This window comes from Monodon monoceros, unplaced genomic scaffold (assembly GCF_005190385.1).
Source record: "Monodon monoceros isolate NGI ecotype Baffin Bay Population unplaced genomic scaffold, NGI_Narwhal_1 Super_Scaffold_7, whole genome shotgun sequence".
Taxonomy (NCBI): Eukaryota; Metazoa; Chordata; class Mammalia; order Artiodactyla; family Monodontidae; genus Monodon; species Monodon monoceros.
The window spans coordinates 58,146,770-58,169,794 of record NW_021703784.1 but is presented as its reverse complement, the minus strand read 5'-3'; the positions used below and the strand labels follow the sequence as shown (position 1 = coordinate 58,169,794).

The 23,025-nt window shown below is 39.6% G+C and overlaps 1 protein-coding gene across 4 annotated transcripts in view; it reads left to right on the top strand.

Moving 5' to 3' along the window:
- The window catches only part of RNF121 (ring finger protein 121), an 84,375-nt gene that overhangs the window by 29,978 nt on the left and 31,372 nt on the right, over positions 1 to 23,025 (top strand). For all 4 annotated transcript variants that reach the window (XR_003791477.1, XR_003791478.1, XR_003791476.1 and 1 more), the window contains 2 exons: positions 3,913 to 3,950; positions 6,817 to 6,958. Coding sequence is in view for 1 of the 4 variants with exons in the window: in XM_029208204.1 (XP_029064037.1) it covers positions 3,913 to 3,950; positions 6,817 to 6,958 (180 nt within the window). In the remaining 3 variants the exon portion in view is untranslated. The remainder of the gene's footprint in view (positions 1 to 3,912; positions 3,951 to 6,816; positions 6,959 to 23,025) is intronic.

The window sequence follows — 23,025 nt, the reverse complement described above, 5'->3', positions numbered from 1 at the left end:
CAGCGGCCATGGCCCATGGGCCCAGCCGCTCCGTGGCATGCAGGATCCTCCCGGACCGGGGCACGAACCCGTGTCCCCTGCATCGGCAGGCAGACTCTCAACCACTGCGCCACCAGGGAAGCCTTGGGATGGATTCTGAAGCATCTATTTCTTAAGCTCTCAGGGTGCTAATGCTTCTGGGCTGTGGATCATGCTCATCAAGGCAGTAAAGGATTTTTTTTTTTTTTTTCCAGTGAATGAGGTCAGTCTAAAGAGCCTTTCAGGATCCAGGAGGATTTGTCTAGCATTTTGCATGAAGGCAGAATGTGGTTTGGTGGAAGAGAGGGGCTGAAGGGACAAAGTAACCAGCCTGTGTAAAGACTCAGAGACCACCGAGTATCAGTATTTGTGGGGGATAGGAGGCCTGTTTGTGGTATTACACTGGTGGACCATGAGTCTTTTGCACCTGAGAAAATATCAGTCAACCGCAGATCATTTTCCATTTTTGTAAAGTTTTCTCTTGCCCTCTGCCTGACATTTTTGGTCTAACTTCTTTCAAATCTGGACCTAGGTAGATTGACATGACTAGAGACCTTGCGACATCCTAGGAGGGGAGTGATTGGTTGGCAAAAAGACATTCTGTGTATGGGTCTTAGGAGTGGGAAATGGGCCCATCAATCAGTAATCTTGCCCTGAGAACCTACCTAATTAGCTACCTGAGCTCTGGACAGGTCAAGTTTAGACTGACTGACTTCTTGGCCCCAGGTGAATAAACTCATTAATGAGGGAGCAAATAAAGATGTATTTCCAGATGGTACAGGTTAATTATAGGTATAGCTTATAGCTTTCCTTGTTTTTCCACCTGAGCTAGACTGATTTGGATGTAATTTTTAAAATCTTTTCGTTCAGCATGCAAATATTAAAGCCAAATCATGTCTTTACTCAGCATTACTCCACTCTGGTGCTCGTACTACTCCACGAAGTGCTAAATGGTCCTCTAAGCACCAAGTCTAGTCTCAGCCTTAGTGCTTGCCCTTCTCAGCTGTTCCCTGAGCTCTGAAAGCATTACTGCCCTGTGCTTCACCAACATTCAGTTCCCTGGCCTCTCTGAGTACTTTTTAAAGTACACTCACTCTCCTAGGAAGAAAGGCAATGAAATCACTTGGTCACTTGGAATATAATTACCCTCACAGCCCCACAATGAAGTCAGAAGACCTATTCTCTATTTTCCAGCGGGAGAAACAAAGGCACAAACAGTAGCATGCTTGACCACTATCTCATGGAGAGGTGTCCCCATGCCTGGTCCGGTTCTCTGAATCTTCCTTGTTTTCTCTTCAATGGACTTACCTTGCTTCTTTGAACATGTAGTTGTGTTGTTTTGTTTTGTTTTGACGTGTAGTTTTTTAAACATGATTTTCTGGGTGCCTCCAGAAAATGAATACTTCTTTCTCAGATGCTTATTAGGTATTTTTCAAGTGTTTGTTTACACTCCCATTTAAGCATCTCCACGTGGGGTGCTGGTGTGTCAGCATACTTACTTATTACCCTGTTGGAGGGAATTCTGTTCAATTTCACAAGTACTCAGTGAGTGCTTAATATACACTCAGCTCTGCTATTCTACTTGAAAGACGAAAAAGCAGTGTATTCTCCTCGGCTCTGTGGGTTCTTCTAGGATGGGAGCAAGATAGACATAAGCAGGACTTGGACTAGGGCGAAGCAAACAAGGCTCTGGCCGCAAACTTGAAGGAGGCACTCACTCTCAAGGTCATGCAAGTGCAGTGTCAGTACCTGAAAATGTGTGCCTTCTTAAATTTTGAGCTCTAGGTCCCTTGCTTGCACCACCCTGGTCCTGGCCCTGGCCCTGGATTTAAGAAGCAGTTAGGTCACTTGGAAAGCATGTCTAAGATAACATAAGATTGTGGTCCTTGGGCTTCCCTGGTGGCGCAGTGGTTGGGAGTCCGCCTGCCGATGCAGGGGACACGGGTTCGTGCCCCGGTCCGGGAGAATCCCGCATGCCGCGGAGCGGCTGGGCCCGTGGGCCATGGCCGCTGAGCCTGCGTGTCCGGAGCCTGTTGCTCCGCAACGGGAGAGGCCGCGACAGTGAGAGGCCTGCATACTGGAAAAAAAAAAAAAAAAAAAAAGATTGTGGTCTTTAATTGTCTGCTCAGGTACCACCCAGCTGGGCCTTTCCATTTCCTGCATCTACTTGTCTCCTCTTGGAGGGGACCTCTGTCCTTCTGGGGGGATGAAGGACTGAGTCAGGTCACATGAATAAATTCTGTGAGGCAGTATGAAGTAGGCCGAGGAGGGTGGTTGACTTCATTACCCTGATTGGCTGGGGGAAGCCTTAGGATATTGTTTCTTCCCTCCCCTCCCCTGCCCTCTGTCTTCCCCTCTCCTTCCCTCTCCTCTCTTTTCTCTCTTCACCCCTCCCCTCTTTTCCTCCTCTACCCTCCTCTTTTCCTTCCCTCCCTCCCTCCCTCCTTCTCTCTCTTTCTTTCCCTCCCTCCCTCCCTCTCTCCCTCCCTTCCTTCCTTCCTTCCCTCCCTCCCCTTCCCTTCCTTCCTCAGCTGGGACACGTAGAAACCAGAAAGCCCTCTCTAAGCAATGGTGGACATTCCCAGTACACACACATAAAGGATGCATGGTAAATATGTACTGATTTTACTCAGTAGTAGTATGGAGTTCTGCCCATTTTACTTCAAACATCCCACTTAAGGTACTTTTCTGAAGTTATCAGACGAACAGTGGGAAACTGGGCCTTGAACTTCGTAAGAACTAAAGGAATATTTGTTGATTGATTCCTTTGGTGATTATGAGGGCCTTCTGTATATCAAGGAGCATTTTCAGCTCAGTTCAGTATAAGAATGTATCGAGTGACTTATGTACTGAGGCTTTGGGTATGCTTCTGTATGGCTACAAGGAAGTAGAAGACTTGAGCTGTGATCTCAAAGAACTTAGTAGTATTCTAGAGCAGTGATTTTTCAGCTGGGACAATTTTTGTCCCCCAAGGGACATTTGATAATGCCTGTAGACTTTTTTGGTTTTATCTGTGGAGATGCTGCTGGCATCTAGTGGGTAGAGGCTAGGGATGCTGCTAAACATCCTACAGTGTACAGATCCCCCCCCCACCCCCCCCCCCAAAAAAAACAACCCAGAGAATCAACCAGCCCAGAATATCACTAGTGCCAAGGTTTAAGAAATCCTGCTCTAAAAGGATAAGACTAACAAATAGAACTGGAACTTTGAGGTTGGAAGGCCACACTGCTACTTTTTTTTTTTAACATCTTTATTGGAGTATAATTGCTTTACAGTGCTGTGTTAGTTTCTGCTGTATAACAAAGTGAATCAGCTATACATATACATATATCTCCATATCTCCGCCCTCTCGCGTCTCCCTCCCATCCTCCCTATCCCACCCCTCTAGGTGGTCACAAAGCACTGAGCTGTTCTCCCTGTGCTAGGTGGCTGCTTCCCACTAGCTATCTGTTTTACATTTGGTAGTGTATATATGTCCATGCCACTCTCTCACTTCTTCCCGGCTTACCCTTCCCCCTCCCCGTGTCCTCAAGTCCATTCTCTACGTCTGCGTCTTTATTCCTGTCCTGCCCCTAGGTTCTTCAGAACCATTTTTGTTTGTTTGTTTGTTTGTTTTTAGATTCTGTATATATTACACTGCTACTTAATAGCAGAGCAAGGACTTGGACTAGGGTGAAGCAAACAAGGCACTGGGCACAAACTTAAGCTTAGTTCACCCTAGTCTAATGGGGCCATTTAGAGTCAAATGGTATTATATGACAGAATATTTTATCTAGCTTCATGTCCCACAAATCCTAATTCATACTTTTAGCTCTAGCAGTGTGTGATCATTGTATGTTGGGCAGGGACAGTTCTAAGACAGTAATGGATTTTTATGGTGGTGTCTTTCTACAGGTTGATATGTCAGACCTCTCTCCAGAGGAGCAATGGAGGTAAGTGTGACAGTGTGGGCCCCTCTTGGTGGGAACTATAGATTAATCCTACTAATAGAGTTGTATATCTACCCTTTTTGCTTCCTTTTCTGTGGCAGGCAGTGACCTATGACCAGTAGGACAGGTCATTTGAGATCTTTCCCAGTATTTGGGTCACTCCTGGGTAGCTCCCTCGGTCCTTGGGAGTAAATAGATTATTGCACCAAACCACCCATCTGGGTTTTGAATACTAGTTCTGCCATTTCCTAGCAATGTGATCTTGGGCAAGTTACTTAACTTCACACTACCTTAGTTTTCCCAATTTGTAAAATGAGGATCATAACAGTTGTTGTGAAGATCAACATGTATGAAATTCTTAGAACAGTGCCTGGCATGTGGTAAACTTCCAGTAAGTGTTACCTACTTTAAGGATGATTATCATCATTAACATCATCATGATCCATGAAACAGGGCAGAGAGTGCTGTTTGAGAAAATGCGAGATGTGTCTTCTGATCTCAACTCTGCTACTAACTTGCTTTGTAACCAGAGTGAGTCAACAAATATTTCATTGTCATTATTTCTCATTGGTAGAGGAGTTTCAAAAGTGCTTGCCCTACAAACTTTATAAGGTAACTGACCAGTGAGCTGAAATCAACCAAGTAAAAGTTTAATAGTGAGAAAAAAACACCTCGTTTAGATTAAAACTATTGATTATAAAAAATGTAGAATGGCAAAGATATCGACTCATATGACAGGCCCAGCAAGATTTTAGGTGACTTTAAGCTTAATATGCACCAGTTGTGTACCTAAGCTACCAAAATACAGTTTGCGAAGATGTTCATTAAAAATATACTATCTGCTTTAAGGGAAGTGACAGTGCTACTGTGTTCTGCTTTGCTGAGTCCACATTGATTTTGTTGTAAACACTGCATATGAGGATCTTTAGCTAGATATGTATAGAAGAAGGCAATCAGGATTAATGGTCTTCACATTATGTTATATGCATCGTGTATAAAGATCTAGAACTGTTAACCTAAAAGGGCCCAGGAAAATGATGGTAGAAACAGGATTGGTTTTTTTTTTTTTTAATAATAGTATGATAAATATTTGAAGGGGCAGCATTGGGAAAGAGAGAGTGGATATGTTCCAGAGTGTAGGATTAGGTCCAAAGGATTGAAGCTGTAGTAAGGTAATTTAGTCTCATTATCAGAAACATTGTTAATAATCGTGGTATATTGTGAGGCACAGAGCTTCCTGCTTCTTAAAGCTTTGGAATTTTATTCCTTCATAAGCACATATGAGTTCCTACAATGTGTCAGACACTGCTGGTTCTAGAATAGATTATTTTAAGAGGCATGTATTCTCAGCCAGTGGAGGTATTCAAACAAATGATTGCAAAAATAATTTTTGCATTGAGTGGTAACTTGAGCTAGGTGACTTCTGGTGTTTTCTCAGTCCTTTCTTTGATTTCTTGTTGTACACATCCATTCAGTTATATACTGTCTGAGAACAAGAAACTTATCTCTTATTATCTTTATAACTCCCCACAATCCTTGGGATTTTAAAATATCCTTTGCCCTTTTAGTTTAGCTTATCCTCACAACAACCCTATGAGGGAGGCAGAAAAGATAAGGACTCCTTTTGATGGATGAAGAAATTGTGATGTAGATGTAAATTTTCTTCGCTAAGGCCACATAGGTTGTGTCTGAACCTAAGTTTCTGACTCCTACCCCTATTATATTTTGTCGGATTCTGTCACCTAGGATAAAGTTTTATGTAAGGTGAACCCTTAGGTGCTGTGACTGCCAGGCTGACTGACATTTGGCTGCCCACCAAGTTTCCCCCCTCCTAACATTTTATTATGAAAAATCTCAAATATACAGAAAAGTTGAAAGAATTGTACAGTGAACACCCTTGTACCCACCACCTAGATTGTACAACTAACTTTTTGCTATATTTTATGATTTGTCTATCCATAATGCATCCCACTGGGTTCTTCTTGCTTAGTCTCTCATTGCCCTTGGGAATTCCATGAAGATACCATTTATGTTGTCCTTTCCCTTTCTCCCTAATACCCCTGGGTATGGAGAACTTGCACAAAAGCTCCTGACTACGGGTTACATTTGTACTTAGTTTCCTAATTCCTTCTTTATTCCTCTCCCTTGGCTGTAGGAGTGACTTTTCTTTCCTGTTCTCAGAGGAAGCTTTTTGCCTATACTGGCCAAGGGAATCACTTGTTGCCAGTCCTCGGGACCAGAGAATGCCAGCCTTTAAACTCTTAGATTAAATAAGAGTTTCCAGTTGTACTCTCCTTGAGCCCTTGAAGAGTCTATTTACCTGTGGTGGATACTGATAATGAAGTCACTGTTGGAGTAGTGTAAAATTGAAGCACTACTGAAGTTCAGATTTTTCAGGCTTTAATCTTTAGGATCTCTGGTCCTGGCAGAGAGGGTAGGACAAATAAAGCCAGACTTTAACCCTGGAATTTGCACATATTTGCAATATTACTCCTTTATTGGTATCATAAATATCATTGAATAAGAGTATGAGCCTTTATGGCTGTGACCTCTCTGGGTTACTTTCTTCTTCCAGTGACAGGTTGAAATAGGACTGAAATGGAAAGGTATCAGCTGTTTTTAACATTGGGGCTGGGCAGCAGACCACCCACCTTTAACCCCAATACTTAACCTTGGTGACTAGGGCCCATAAAACCCCTGTTCTATTCCAAAATGCCTGTCCTCTAGGGCATGTGTGTTTCTAGCCCAAATTTCGTACAGTACAAGAGTGTGTTCTATGCTATGGACCAGTGAGATATCCCTGGAAAGCACTGCTCCTTTACCGCCACACCATCCCTGACCTAGCTCACCCCATCTGTTTGGCTTTCAGGGTCGAGCACGCACGCATGCATGCCAAGCACCGCGGCCACGAAGCCATGCACGCTGAAATGGTCCTCATCCTCATCGCTACCTTGGTGGTGGCCCAGCTGCTCCTGGTACAGTGGAAACAGAGGCACCCCCGCTCCTACAATGTAAGCCACTTTGCTCATTTTTTTGTTTGCCAGTCATCAAGAGACCCTTCTTAAGTATTCTAGGGTCCCACCTAACCCAGGCCACATGTAGGCAAGGAATAGATAATAATACTAAACTGTATGTGTGAATGGTGAATAGTGTATGTTGGGTGTGTGTTTAAGGGACAGGCGATTCAGATTGTGAAAACTGGGAAAGAACCTGAATGTACTTTCATAGCCAGAAAAAGTAGATCCTTCCTTTTAACATTTTGGGATAGATTCATGAAGGAGCTGTTCATTAGGAACTATTCAAATAGAGGGAGAGATGATCACTTGATTGGGAAGACCAAGCCTCCAAAGAATCTTTAGATTAATATTTTGAAAATGCAGTAATAAAGAGGAGGCAATGTAACAAGTGGTAAGAAGGCAGGGTCAGAGTTAGACCTAAAAAGGCAGTTATAGAGGAAATAAGGAACAAAAACATAAAATGTACAGAAAACATACAGCTAAATGGCAGAAGTAAATCCTTCCTTATTAGTAATCACTTTAAATGTAAATGGATTAAATTCTCCTATTAAAAAGCAGAGATTGTTACATTGATTTAAAAAACCACATTATCCATGTTTATACTGTCTATAAGATACTCACTTTAGATATAAAGAAACAAGAGATAAAAGTAAAAGGATGGGGCTTCGCTGGTGGTGCAGTGGTTAAGAATCTGCCTGCCAGTGCAGGGGACATGGGTTTGATCCCTGGTCTGGGAAGATCCCACTAAGCCCATGCGCCCCAACTACTGAGCCCGCGAGCCACAACTACTGAAGCCCGCATGCCTAGAGCCCATGCTCCGCAACAAGAGAAGCCACCACAACGAAGAGTAGCCCCCACTCGCTGCAAATAGAGAAAGCCTGCAAACAGCAACAAAGACCCAATGCAGCCAAAGATAAATAAATAAATAAATTTTTTTTTTTTAAAAAGCAAAAGGATGGAAAAAGATATTTCATGCAAATGATAACCAAGAAAGAGCTGGTGGCTCTTAAATGTCAGACAAAATAGCCTTTAAATCAAAAAAGGTTACATGAGATAAAGAAGGACATTACGTATTGATAAAAGGTTCATTACAGCCAGAAGATGTAACAGTTATAAACATATGTGTACCTAACAAAGGAACCCCCAAATATGTGAAGCAAAAATTGACAAAATTCAAGGAAGAAACAGATGGTTCTACAATAATAGTTGGAGAGTTCAGTACCCCACTTTCAATAATGGATAGAATAACCAGGTAGATCAACAGGTAAAAGAGGACTTGAACAACATTATAAACCAATTAGACCTAACAGACATATACAGCATACTCCACCCAACAACAGCAGAATACATGTTCTTCTCAAGTACACATGGCCCATTCTCCAGGATAGACTATATGTTGGACCACAAAATAAGCTTCAGTAAATTAAAAAACATTAAAATCATAGATGCAACTACTCTGGATTAGGACACGGCAGGTAGTATACTGGATTCTTTTACAACTATTATCTTAGAAGTATTTAACCTTTTCAAGTATAACCCTTTTTTAACATAAAAAACTTGGCAAACATCCATGTGATAATAGTTGTACTTTGAAAGAATACATAAACACATATAGTAGTAACAATAGCTAACATTTATTGAATTTATACTATGCCAGTCACTGATCTAAGCACTTTACATATATAACTCATTTAATCCTCACAGTAACCCAATAAATACTGTTTTCTCCAATTACAGATGAGGAACTGAGGCAGAAAGGCTAAGTAACTTGCTCCGTTGGTAAAACCATTATTTGAACCAAGACAGTTTTACTCCAGGGCTTTTAGTCTTAATCCCTAAATGATTCTTTTTCTCTAGTATGCTTTTTCAGACCTCTTGTAATAGGGCCAAAGATGCCCAGAGGTCTATAGCCCACAGGATGGGAACTGCTACACTATCTCATTTAACCCTCCTAATAGCCCATGATGTAAGTACTATGAACAAACTGAGGCCCAGAGAGTTCAGGCATGGAGGGGGGATACTAATAGAGCCAGGATTTAAACCCAAGTCTTCTGTTTCATATTTCATAATTTCTACTATACCATATGGTGCTTCTGGAAAGGATTTTCCATCAAGGGAACCAAGGGATAATATGGAGCATAGGCAGAAGAGAGACTAATCTTTGCCCTTGAGCTGGCACTTGTTCCAGACATTACTGGCCTATAGCCACCTCATGTGTTGTCATGCACCGCAAGTAGAGACATCTGTACCTTCAGGTCATAGTGCATGGAATGACCTCATGGCACCAAGGCTTTTTGAACTAGGCACCATCCAGCAGGCTGAGCCATCTGGTGTGGGGCTTCATATCTGGACCCTGCTCGTGCTTCACCCTGCCATCTGAGATAAGTCACTTGTTTTTCAGTGTGTGCTTATAGTACCTGCTCTATAAAATGGGGATTTATCAGGATGGTTTAATTGAGCCTGGAAAATACAAAAAATCATAAACCAAATGTAGAGAGACCCCTTGGAATTTCTGTGCTTGAATTTAGAAATAATTATATATTGTTGGCTAATCTGCAGAGATTTCTGAAAACCTCTGAAGAAGTGAGGATGCATAATGTACTGCAGTGGTTTTCAGTATGTACTTTTTTAAAAGGCTGTGGAGTCCTTTCTTCAAACAGTATCTTAAGGAAAAACCCAGTGTAGAAAATAAGAGGATGCTCTTCTTGGGCTGGTAACCCTGACCCCTCCGCTTTCTCAGGAACATCTGTAGGACACATCAGAGTGTTAGAAAACCACTGATGTGTCATTCATTCATTAATCTTTTTTTTTTTTTTTTTTTTTCTTTTGCGGTACGTGGGCCTCTCACTGTTGTGGCCTCTCCCGTTGCGGAGCACAGGCTCCAGACGCGCAGGCTCAGCAGCCATGGCTCATGGGCCCAGCCGCTCCGCGGCATGTGAGATCTTCCCAGACCGGGGCACGAACCCATGTCCCCTGCATCGGCAGGCGGACTCTCAACCACTGCGCCGCCAGGGAAGCCCCATTAATTAATCTTTAATAGGAATGTGATTGTGACTTAATGAGGCCAGTTGTTGTAAGGAACACACACAGTTGTCTCATTACTTTATTGCCACACCCTGTAAACATGCTGAACTACATTGGTGAGAGGACATGCTAACATTATAGCATATCTTACACTGAGAAACTTAAACTCATATCTTTAGAAAATTGGAAGAAGAAATCTGTAGCAGCTTTATGCTGCTCTTATACAATAGTGATCTATATTGCTTTTGTTAAAACTTTTATTAACTTGGGTACAATGAATGTTTTTACTGCTTTGATTAAAGTACTAACTTTGGAGGAAGAAAAATTGCCCAAGATGCCTGTACATAAGGGCATCTCCTGTCCTTTTTCAAGCTTATCAGAAGTTGGAGCTGTTTGCCTTGCAGCAGTAAATACAGTGGAATTAGACCATCTGGCTTGATTAGCCAGCTCTCATGCTTCCTGGCTATATGACTTTATACCTCTCTGAGCCTCAGTTCTTCTTATCTCTAAATTGGGGGGATAATATCTATCTCCTGGGTTGTGAAGATTATATAAAATTGCATGGCAAAGTGTTTTGTAAACTCTAAAGCTAATGTTAGTGACTTTGTTCCTCCTACTCCTAAGAGAAAAGTCTCAAGACATAAAAATATCTTCAGGTACTATTTTATGTGGAAGTGGAATAGATTTTATTTTTATTGAGGACAATTTCACATAACAAAATTCACAGTTTTAACTGTTTTAAAGTGTATAATTCACTGGCTTTTAGCACATCCACGTTGTTGTGCAACCATGGCCACTATTTAGTTCTAGAATGTTTTTGTTACGCCAAAGGAAACCCCATACCCATTAAGCAATCACTTCCCATTTCCCCCTCCCAGCACACCCTGGCAACCACTAATCTGCTTTCTATGTATTTGCCTATTCTGTATATTCATATAAATAGAATCATATAATATGTGGCCTTTTGTGCTTGGCTTCTTTCACTTAGCATAATGTTTCCAAAGTTCTTTCATATTGAAGTATCTACCAGTATTTCATTCCTTTTATGGTTGTGTAATATTCCATTGTGTGGATATGCTACATTTTGTTTATCCATTCTTTAGTTGATGGACACTTGAGTTGTTTCCACCTTTGGGCTATTTTGTTTTGTTTTGTTTTTTATTTATTAATTAATTTTATTTATTTTTGGCTGCATTGGGTCTTCGTTGCTGCATGCGGCTTTCTCTAGTTGTGGTGAGCAGGGGCTACTCTTCATTGCGGTGTACAGGCTTCTCATTGCAGTGGCTTCCCTCGTTGCAGAGCACGGGCTCCAGGGCACGCGGGCTTCAGTAGTTGTGACACATGGGCTCAGTAGTTGTGGCTCGCAGGCCCTAGAGCGCAGGCTCAGTAGTTGTGGCACACGGGCTTAGTTGCTCCGCTGCATGTGGGATCTTCCCGGACCAGGAATAGTACCCATGTCCCCTGCATTGGCAGGTGGATTCTTAAACACTGTGCCACCAGGGAAGCCTTGGGCTATTTTGAATAGTGTTGCTATGAACATTCATTGTAAGTTTTTATTTGAACACCTATTTTCAGTTCTTGGGTATGTCCTGGAGTGGATTTGCTGAGTCATATGTAACTCTATGTTTAACTTTTTGAGGAACTGCCAAATGGTTTTCTATAGCAGCTGCAGAATTTTACGTTCTAACTCACAATATATTGGGTTCCAATTTCTCAACATTCTCGCCAACACTTGTTATTTTTCTTTTTCTTTTCCTTCCTTCCTTCCTTCCTTCCTTTTTTCTTTTTTTTTTTGTATTATAGCCACCCTAGTGGGCATAAAGTGGGATTTCATTGTGGTTTGATTTGTATTTCCCTAATGGTGTTGAGCATCTTTTGATGTTTTGGGTTTTTTTTTGTTGGTGGTGGTTTGTTGTTGTTGTTGTTTTTGGCCACACTGCAGCATGTGGGATCTTAGCTCCCTGACCAGGGATTGAACCCATACCTCCTGCAATGGAAGCACGGAGTCTTACCACTGGACCGTCAGGAAGTTCTCTTTTGATGTTTTTATTGGCTATTTGTATATCTTTTTTGGAGAAATGTCTATTCAAGTTCTTTACCCATTTTTTAATTGGATTTCTGTCTTTTTTTTTTTTTTTTGGATGTTCTGTGCAGCTTTTGGGATCTTAGTTCCCTGACTAGGGATTGAACCTGGGCCACGACAGTGAAAGTGCCAAATCCTAACCACTGGATCGTCAGGGAACTCCCAGATTTTTGACTTTTTGTTGTTGAATTGTAGAAGTTCTTTATATAGTCTGGATACTACACCATCGTTAGATAATGATTTACGAATATTTTCTCCCGTTCTGTGGGTTGCCTTTTCACTTTCTTGATAGTAGTATCCTTTTATGCATAAACATTTTTAAGTTTGGTGAATCCAATTTTTTTGAATATATTTAACATATAACATTGTGTAAATTTAAGGTGTGTAACGTTAATTTGCTACATTTATATATTATAGCATGATTGCCATTGTAGTGATATTTAGCACCTCTTTCACATTACATAATTATTCTTTCTTTTTAGTGTGGTTGGCATAACTAAGTTCTAGTCTGTTAGCAAGTTTGATCATTAACGTTCAACATCATTGTCCATATTCATTATTCTGTGCATTAGATCTCTATGGCTTATTTACTACTATGGCTTATTTACTACTAGTTGCAAGTTTGTACTGTTAAACCTATTTTTTTCTTTTGTTGCTTATGCTTTTAATGTCATGTCTAAGAATCCATTGACAAATCCAAGATTATTAAGATTTACCCCTGTGTTTTCTTTGAAGCGTTTTATACTTTTAGCTCTTAGGATTTAGGGCTTTGATCCATTTTGAGTTAATTTTTTGTAAGTGGTGTGAGATAAGGATCTAACTTTATTTTTTTGCGTGTGGATATCCAGTTGTCCTAGCACCATTTATTGAAGAGACTTCTTCCTCCATTTAATGGTCTTATTAGCACTCTTGTCAAAAATCAATTGACCATAGATGTATGCACTTATTTTTGTACTTTCAGTTATAGTCCATTGAACTATAGATCTATACTAATGCCAGTATCACACTTTTGATTACCATAGCAATGTAGTAAGTTCTGAAATTAGGAATCATGAGTCCTCCATACTTGTTCCTTTTCAAGATTGCTTTGACTATTCTAGATCCCTTGCAATTCCATGCTAATTTTAAGATCAGTTTTTCCATTTCTGCAAAAAAAGGCAGTTGTGATTTTGATAAGGATTGCTCTGAATCTGTAGATCATTTGAGGGAGTATTACCATGTTAGCAATATCAATCTTCCCATTCCATGAACTTTCATGAGCATTAATTGTCTTTTCATTTATTTCAGTCTTCTTTAATTTCTTTCATTAATGTTTTGTAGTTTCCAATGTACAAGTCCCATACCTCCCTGGTCAAATTTATTCCTCAGTATTTTGTTCTTTTTGATGTTATTTTGAATGGAATTATTTTCTTAATTTCCTTTTTGGATTGTTCATTGTTATTATATAGAAATAAAACTTATTTTTGTGTATTGATTTTGTGTTTTGCAACTTTGCTGAATTTGTTTATTAACCAATAGTTTTTTTAGTGTAGATTCTTTAGGGTTTTCTTTATATAAATCATGTCCTCTGTTTTGCTTCTTTTTTTCCGATTGGATGCCTTTTGTTTCCTTTTCTTGCATAATTGCTCTGGCTAAAACTTCCAGTACAATGTTAAATAATAGTAGTGAGATGGGCATCCTTGTCTTTTTCCTGATCTTAGGGGAGAAGCTTTCAGTCTTTAATCTTTAAGTATGTTAGCTGTGGATATTTCATAAATGCCCTTTATCATGTTGAGGAAATTCCCTTCTATTCCTAGTTTGTGTGTTTATCATTGAATGGGTGTTGAATTTCTCAAATGCTTTTTCTACATCAATTGAGGTGATCATGTGGTGTATCCCTGGGATAAATCTTACGTGGTCATGGTGTGTAATCCTTTTAATATGCTGCTAGATTTGGTTTGCTAGTATTTTGTTGAGGAGTTTTGCCTCTGCATTCATAACAGATTGGTTTGTACTTTTCTTGTCATATATTTGTCTTGCTTTGGTATCAGGAAAATGGGGCCTCATAGATAAGTTAGGAAGTGTTACCTTCTTTTCTGTTTTTTGAGGAATGGAATTTTGGTGTAGTATAAAAAGCCTTGAAGTGGGAGTCACTTGATCTAAGATCTATTTCTAGCATCACTGCTAATTAGCAATGGACCTTGGGCAAATTACTTATTCCCTCTTAGCCTCGCCTCATTCTCATGTTTCATCTTTAAAGTGAGGGTTGAAGACTAGATGATTGCTAATGTCTCTTCAAACTTTAAAATAGTTTTTCATTACTGTTATTCTGTTTAACTCCAAAGGCCCAAATTAAAGCTAAGGAATGCGAGTTTTAAGAATGCAGATTTTGGCTAAGTATTATAAAGAAATTTTCAACAGTGAGGGCTGTTCCACAGTGGAATGAACTGTCTTAGAAGGGAATGCTCCTCCCATTACAACTATGTTTTATTAGGGGCTAGACAACCCCGTCAGATATGTTGTGGAGCAGACTTTTGTGAGTTTTACGAAATGGTTGGCTGGACTTCTTCTAAGTACTCCCTCTAAGCTCTAAAATCTGTATCATCGAATTACCAAGAGAGGCGAAGGCCTGTCTCATGCTTAAGAGGACAAAGCTGACCTGTCGAGAGACAGGATGAGGTTTCGTTCTGTTTTTTTTTTTTGGCGGTATGTGGGCCTCTCAGTGTTGTGGCCTCTCCCGTTGCGGAGCACAGGCTCCGGATGCGCAGGCTCAGTGGCCATGATTCACGGGCCCAGCCGCTCTGCGGCATGTGGGATCTTCCCGGACCGTGTCCCCTGCATCGGCAGGCGGACTCTCAACCACTGCGCCACCAGGGAAACCCATCGTTCTGTTTTTGTTTTGTTTTTGCTCTCATTACAAATGTTATACATGTTATAAAAAATTCAGAAGTGCCCAGAGAGAATCACTGTTAAACATTTGTTACACTTGCAGATTTTTTTCTATGCATATGTTAATGTTTATAAATTTTTAGATATTTATGACATCCATTGGGCTCTGCAACATTTTCCACCTAATATAGGCATACCTCAGAGATATCATGGGTTTGGTTCCAGACCATTGCAATAAAGTGAATATGCAATAAAGTAAGTCACACAAAATTTTTGGTTTCTCAGGGCATATAAAAGTTATATTTACACTGTACTGTAGTCTGTTAAGTATGCAATAGTGTTATGTCTAAAAAAACAATGTACATACCTTAATTTAAAAATACTTTATTGCTGAAAAATGCTATCATCTGAGCCTTCATTGAGTCAGTCTTTTTGTTGGTGGAGGGTCTTGCCTAGATGCTGGTGGCTGCTGACTGATCAGGCTGGTGGTTGCTGAAGTTTGGAATAGCTGTGGCAATTTCTTAAAATAAGACAACAATGAAGTTTGCTGTATCAGTTGTCCTTTTACAAATGATTTCTCTGCAGCACCCAGTGCTGTTTGATAGCATTTTGCCTACGGTAGAACTTCTTTCAAAATTGGAGTCAATCCTCTCAAACCCTGCCTTAGCAACTTAAGTTTATGTATTATTCTAAATCCTTTGTTGTCATTTCAACAGTCTTCACAGCATCTTTACCAGGAGTGGATTCCATCTCAGGAAACTACTTTCTTTGCTCATGTGTAAGAAGCAGCTCTTAAGCTGTTAAAGTTTTATCATGAGATTGCAGCAATTCAGTCACATATTCAGACTCTACTTCTAATTCTAGCTCTCTTGCTGTTTCTACCACTTTTGCAGTTACTTCCTCCACTAAAGTCTTTAACCCCTCAAATTCATCCACAAGGGTTGGAATACATTTCTTCCAAATTCCTGTTCATGTTGCTATTCTGACTTCTTTCCAGTGAATTGTAAATGTTCTTAATAGCATCTAGTATGGTGAATCCTTTCCAGAACGTTTTCAGTTTTCTTTGCCCAGATCCAAACAAGGAATCAATATCTATGGCAGCTGTAGTTTTACAAAATGTATTTCTTAAATAACAGGACTTGAAAGTTGAAGTTACTCCTTGATGCATGGGCTGCAGAATGGATGTTGTGTTAGCTGACATGAAAACAACATTAATCTCATTGTACATTTCCATCAGAGCTCTAGGTTGATCAGGTGCATTGTCAGTGAGCAGTAATATTTTGAAAGGACTCTTTTTTTTTTTTCTGAGCAGTAGGACTCAATAGTGGGCTTAAAATATTCAGTAAACCATGTTGTAAACTGATGGGCTGTCATCCAGGCTTTGTTGTTCCACTTATAGAGCACAGGCAGAGTAGATTTAACATAATTTTTAAGGGCCCTAGGATTTTGGGAATGGTAAATGAGCATTGGCTTCAACTTAAAGTCACCAGGTGCATTATCCCCTAAAGAGAGAGTCGTTTTGTCCTTTGAAGCTTTGAAGCCAGACACTGACTTCTCCTGTCTGCGAAAGTCATAGATGTCATCTGCTTGAAAATCTGTTGTTTAGTGTGGCTACTTTGGTTCATCATCTTAGCTAGATCTTCTGGGTAACTTGCTGCAGCTTCTTCATCCGCATTTGTTGCTTCACCTTGCAATTTTATGTTGTGAAGATGGTTTCTTTCCTTAAACCTTATGAACCAACTTCTGCTAGCTTTAAACTTTTCTTCTGCAGCTTCCTCACCTCTCTCAGCCTTCAGAGAATTGCTCTGGATTAGGTTTTGGCTTAAGGGAAAGTTGTGGCTGGTTTGATCTTTTATCTAACCACTGAAACTTTCTTCATATCAGCAGTCAGGCTGTTTTGCTTTCTTATCATTCATGTGTTCACTGGAGTAGCACTTTTAATTTCCTTCAAGAACTTTTCCTTTGCATTCACCACATGGGTTAACTGACACAAGAGGCCTAGCTTTCGGCCTGTCTCAGCTTTCAGCATGCCTACTCACTGAGCTTAATCATTTCTAGCTTTTGATTTAAAATGAGAGATGTGTGACTCTTCCTTTCACTTGAACACTTAGAGGTCATTGTAGGGTTATTAATTGGTCTAATTTCAATATTGTGTGTCACAGGGAATAGGGAAGCCCAGGGAAAGGGAGAGAGATGGGGAATAGCTGGTCAGTGGAGCAGTCAGAATATACACAGCGTTTGTTAAGTTTGTTGTCTTATATGGCCTAGTTTGTGGTGCCCCAAAACAATTACAATAGTGACATCAAAGATCACTGATCACCAATCACCATAACAAATATAAAAATAATGAAAAAGTTTGAAATATTGTGAGAATTACCAAGATGTGACACAGAGACATGAACTGTTGGAAATATGGCGCTGATAGACGTGTTCAACTCAGGGTTGCCACAAGCCTTCAGTTTGTAAAAAACTGCAGTATCTGCAAAGCGCAATAAAGCAAAATATAATAAAACAAGGTATGCCTGTACTGGCTCTCAGATATACAAGCCATATTAGTTTGTATGTCTATCCATATTAGTATGTGTGCCATCCTTTTAAACTACTAAAGCGTAGTATTCTTTTAAATTGGTTTTTTTTAATTTAACTTATGTCTATTAATAGACGTGTTAATTAACAGTTTATCTCAGTTGCAACAATGGTTCAGTAAACTTTTTACATATATAATTTGCATAGCTGGGCCAGCGTTTCTGGAGAATGAATTCCTAGAAATGGAATTGCCTGGTCAAGTGGAATTGCCATTTAATCATTAATGGATCTTGTCAAATTGCCCTTCAAAAAAGTTATAGCAGTTTATAATCCCACCAAGAGGTGTTAAACAGTGCTATTACCCAGTGTTAAAGAGAGTATAGAGAATCCTCAGTATTTTTAATCTTTGTCAATCTAATAGGGTGAAAATACCTAATTTAAAAGTCAAGTAGGGCTTCCCTGGTGGCGCAGTAGTTGGGAGTCTGCCTACCAATGCAGGGGACACGGGTTCGAGCCCTGGTCCAGGAGGATCCCACATGCAGCGGAGCAGCTGGGCCTGTGCTTCATAACTGCTGAGCCTACGCTCTAGAGCCCATGAGCCGCAACTGCTGAGGCCTGTGTGCCTGGAGCCCGTGTTCCGCATCGGGAGAAGCCATCGCAGTGAGAGGCCCGGGTACCGCAACAAAGAGTAGCCCCCCTCACTGCAACTAGAGAAAGCCCGTGCACAGTGGCAAAGACTCAACGCAGCCAAACCAAAAATAATAAATAAATTATAAAAAATATAATAAAAAAATAAAAGTCAAGTAGTTCTGGCACTTCCCTGGCAGTCCAGTGGTTAGGACCCACACTTCCACTGCAGGGGGCACGGGTTTGATCTCTGGTTGGGGAACTAAGGTCCCACAAGCTGCAGCGTGGCCAAAACAAACAAACAAAACAAAACAAGTCAAGAAGTTCTGTAAGGTTTAAAAAGCAAAGCACATCAGTCCTCTGCCTATCCCTATCCATCCCTGATTATTATTTCAGTGGCAACCACTTTAAACTTTTTTTAGTTGTTTTCTGATCCTGACCTCTATATTTTTAAATAACATGATTACACATACACTCACACACACACACACACATATATATAATTTTCCTTTTGTCTTTCTACCATGGAAGGTGGTAATTATCTTACACTGCTACACTATACCCATCACACACACACTTTTCCTCCCAGTTTTTAGTTAAATAAATATTCCCTATTTACATTATTGTGACATATAAATGTTATTCACAGTTGAACCACTTGGTGTATTTGGTCATATTTTCTTTCCTTGCTTAGGATTCTTTTGGAATGTTTCTTATTGATTTATAACAGCTCTTTGTATATTATGAATAAACCTTTTGTCATACGTGTTGCAGGTATCTTTCCTCAGATTGCTATCTGATTTTATTTGTAGAATTGGTACAGAAATTTTTGTAGACTAGATTTTTGAACCACCCTGTGGGCTGAGGATTCTGTTATTTGCTGTTCTGTTTGGATGGCCCATTTGGTATTCTTTGTTTTCCATCCTGGTGCATCTGAAGTTCTTCTCCCTGCCTAAACAGATTTTAGGTACTTGCTGTAACTGCAAGTTTTAGTTCTTGAGGGACCCCCTCACCTTGAAATTCAAATCTGCTCTAGGCTGAAGATGGGCTTCAGGGAGGAGAAGCAGAGCAGAAATATAGTTGGGCCATCACTAAAGTATGAACTTCACTATTGCATAAACATAATTAATAATACCAGCTACCGTTTATTGAGTACTTCATAATGTGCCAAGTATTTTGCTCTGAGGTGGGTAATTTAATCTTTGTCATTGTATGGATCAAGAAACTAAAGCTCAAAGAGATTACTGAGCCCCACTCAACCAATGATTAGCAGAGTCAGGATTCACGTCCAGTCCCTCTGACTCCTATGCTCTCCTTCACTCTTCCCTGATGTCTGTTTGTTTGTTTGTTCAATTAGCAAATATTCTTTGATCCTTTTTAGCCCCGTGCTAGGGCAGTAGTCAGTTAATATTGTTTCATCGAGAAATCACTTTGAAAAAGAGTTTATAAAGTTGGATATTCACATTCCCTATGATCCAGGAGTTTAATTCCTAGATATATGCCAAGAGAAAAGTTTGCACATGCATCCCAGGAGGGAGGATGTACCAGAATTTTCCTATTAGCACTATTTGTAATAGCAAAAACTTGAAAATGACCCCAATACCCATATATAGGTGAGTGGATAGGTTAGTTGTGATATATTTTCACAATGGATATAACTTATAAAATAATACATATATAAATATATGGACTAACACAAAAATAATTAACTATAGTTACAAATCATGGTAAGGATGAATCTTAGCAATATAATATTGAGTGAAAAAAGTCCCAGAAGAGTACTTATAACTTTATACCTTTTATAGAAAGCTAAAAACAATGAAAACTAAACAATGTTTTAGAAATATATATGTGAGTGATAAGATCATATTTTAAAAAGCAAGGGAATGATAAAATCAAGATTCAGGATAAGGCTGATGTTGGATGGAGAACTGGAGGATAGGATAGAGAAGAAGAGGACGTAGCTAAATATAAGTAAGTTTAGGTGTTCCAGTTCTTATGTTGGATGGTGGGTTCAGTATTTGTTATATAATTAAAAAATAATTAACTTGAAAAGGAAAGAAATCCTGTCACTGCTTCACATAAATGAACCTTTGGGACATTATGCTAAGTGAAATAAGCCGGTCATAAAAAGACAAATACTTCCACTTATATGAGGTACCTAGAGTAGTCAGATTCATACAGAGAGAACGTAGAATGGTGGTTGCCAAGGGCTGGGGGTGGGTGGGATTGGAAAGTTGTTGTTTAATGGGTACAGAGTTTCAGATTTGGCAAGATGAAAAAGTTCTGGAGATTTGTTGTGCAGCAGTGTGAATGTACTTACCGCTACTGAGCTCTACACTTTTGAAAATGGTTAAGATGGTAAATTTTATGTGGTTTTTTTTTTTTAACCACAATTAAATTTTTTTTGGCCATGTTGCACAGCTTGTGGGATCTTAGTTCCCCAACCAGGGAATTGAACCCAGGCCACGGCAGTGAAAGCGCCGAGTCCTAACCACTGGACCACCAGGGAACTCCCAAAAATAATTTTTAAAAATTAAAACAAAAGTGGTCTATGCATAGACTAACGATGAGAATATTCATTAACCAGAGATTCTGATTAATTTTTTTTCTCTACTAGAAGTGCAAAAATAAAGGCAAGAAAGAAAGCAGTTCCCAAGACAGGGACCTTACCAGATATTAAGACATACTATAAGGAATAGACAAATAGACCAATGGAAGAGAGTGAAGATCTCAGAGATAAATCCTTGTATAATGGGAACTTAATATACACTAAAGATGTAATCACCAATCAGTGAAGAAAATAATCATTGTTAAGTAGATTGTGTTGAGAAAACTGGCTCGCCATATAGAGAAAAATTAAAACTAAATTCCTATATAACACTGCATACAAAAAGGAACTAAAGAGAGATTAAAGATCTAATTATGAAAGGCAAAATTATGAAGTTAGTGAAAAATGTATAGGCTAATAAGATAAAGATTTGATAAATTTGATTATATTAAGATTAAGGATTTTTGTTGGATAAAGGATACTATAGGCAAAGTTAGCTGATAACAGAATGAAAGATTAATAATGATTAAAACTGACAATAGATTAGTATCTAGACTATATGAAGTAACTCCTACAAATCAACAAAGGAAAGACAGCAGCTCCAATAGAAAAATGGGCAAAGAATATGAACGGGCAGTTTACAGGAGAGGAAATCCAAAAGTCCATCAAGAAGAGATGCTCAAAGTCATTAGTAGTTAGAGAAATGAACATTAAAACAGCAATGAATTATCAATTTATTCGATTGGCTAAAAACTAGAAAGCCAGATATTTACAAGTATTGGCATGGATCAGAGGCTGTAGGAACCCCCATGCATTCTTTGTGGCTGTGAAGCCTGTTGCAGGCATTGTGGAGAGCAGCATGGCACTGTTCAATCAGATGGAATATATACATGTCTTGTGACATATCCTGACAGGATATATGAGAGGGTGTTCATTTAAATGTTAAGTCTGGCAGTTAATTGAAGAGTTGTGGGCAATCTAGATACCTATCTCTGAGTTAATAGGCAAAATGTGGTGGATGCATATCATGACACTGTGTACCCATAACAACTTGTGGACCTTAAAAGCATAGTACGGAGTGGAAAAAGTAACAAACTGAAAGATACACAACACAGTGCCAATTAATTAATCAAAAATATACATATTAAACACATTAGAATGTCTGTGGAGTGAGGAATGGGAATAAAAAAGAACCAAAACAAAACAACTCCCACAAGAATGTTGTGTAAAGGAGAGGCACTGGGTTTGTTGTTGAGTAGTAGAAATATGAGCTGTTTGAGATTAGCTGTCAGAGCTTTCCAAAAAATGCTTCTTATGGCATGCCAAGAAATGATGGAATTAATTGATAAGGCTCTGTTTCTCTCAAACTGAATGAAATTTTCTGTTCTTCACTAGTGCTGGTTGGTGGCTCAGCCTTCCATTGGGCATCCATGATCGCTAAGTAGAAAAACACTAGCTCTATTCTCCTAGACCAGGTTTCTCAGTAGGGAGACTATTAACATATTGCCAAATGATTCTTTATTTTTTCGGGGGGCTATCCTGTACATTGTAGGATGTTTAGCAGTAGCAGCAGCCCTGGCCTCTACCCACCAGATGGCTGGTAACACCCCTCCCCCAATTGTGACAACCAAAAATGTCCCCAGACATTGCCAGATGTCCCCTGGGGAGAAAATTCACTCCCAGTGAGAAACACTGTCCTAGACTCTAGGACCTAGAGCAGCATGGATGTTGCCAGCCATGAGATTGATTATGAGCAAGTATGCCAACCTACTGGTTTCACTGTGAAAAGTATCAAACTTCTCTCTGTAATTTAGGAGTTCAAAGAAAAGAAACTTCACTTTAAAAGAAGAGAAACTTAGTCTAAATTAACTGCTGTTGGGAACAAGTAATCTTACGGTTTTCTGTATTTAAATTTCAGGTACTGTTCTTTTCAGCAACAATAGTAATAATACCTTAAACTGCTTAGAGTTTTGAATTTGTTGATTTAAAAAAAATACTTTTCTCATCTGTTCTCTCTTTGGAACCTCACAACAAATAGCTTTATAAGATAGGATAGGGATTTGTCTCCATTTTTCAGATTAGTAAACCAAAGTGCAGAATCCTGAAGTGATTTATCAGGAGCACATGACCTTTAAATTTACGTCTGGAGAGCCAGATGTAAAATCTGGTTCTTGGTTAAGTGCTCTTTTCCATAGAGTACTCAACCATTTTTTGAGGTTTCCAAAAGCTTCAGGAAATTGTTGTCAGTTCTGCCATGGTCATTTCTGTTTTTAACTCCCCTGATTTTTCCTTTAATAATTTTTGCCCAAGTCCTTTTCTTGGACTTCAGGTAGTTTCACAACCACCTCCCTTTGCTCTACATTGTCTTGCCTCCTTAGGGTT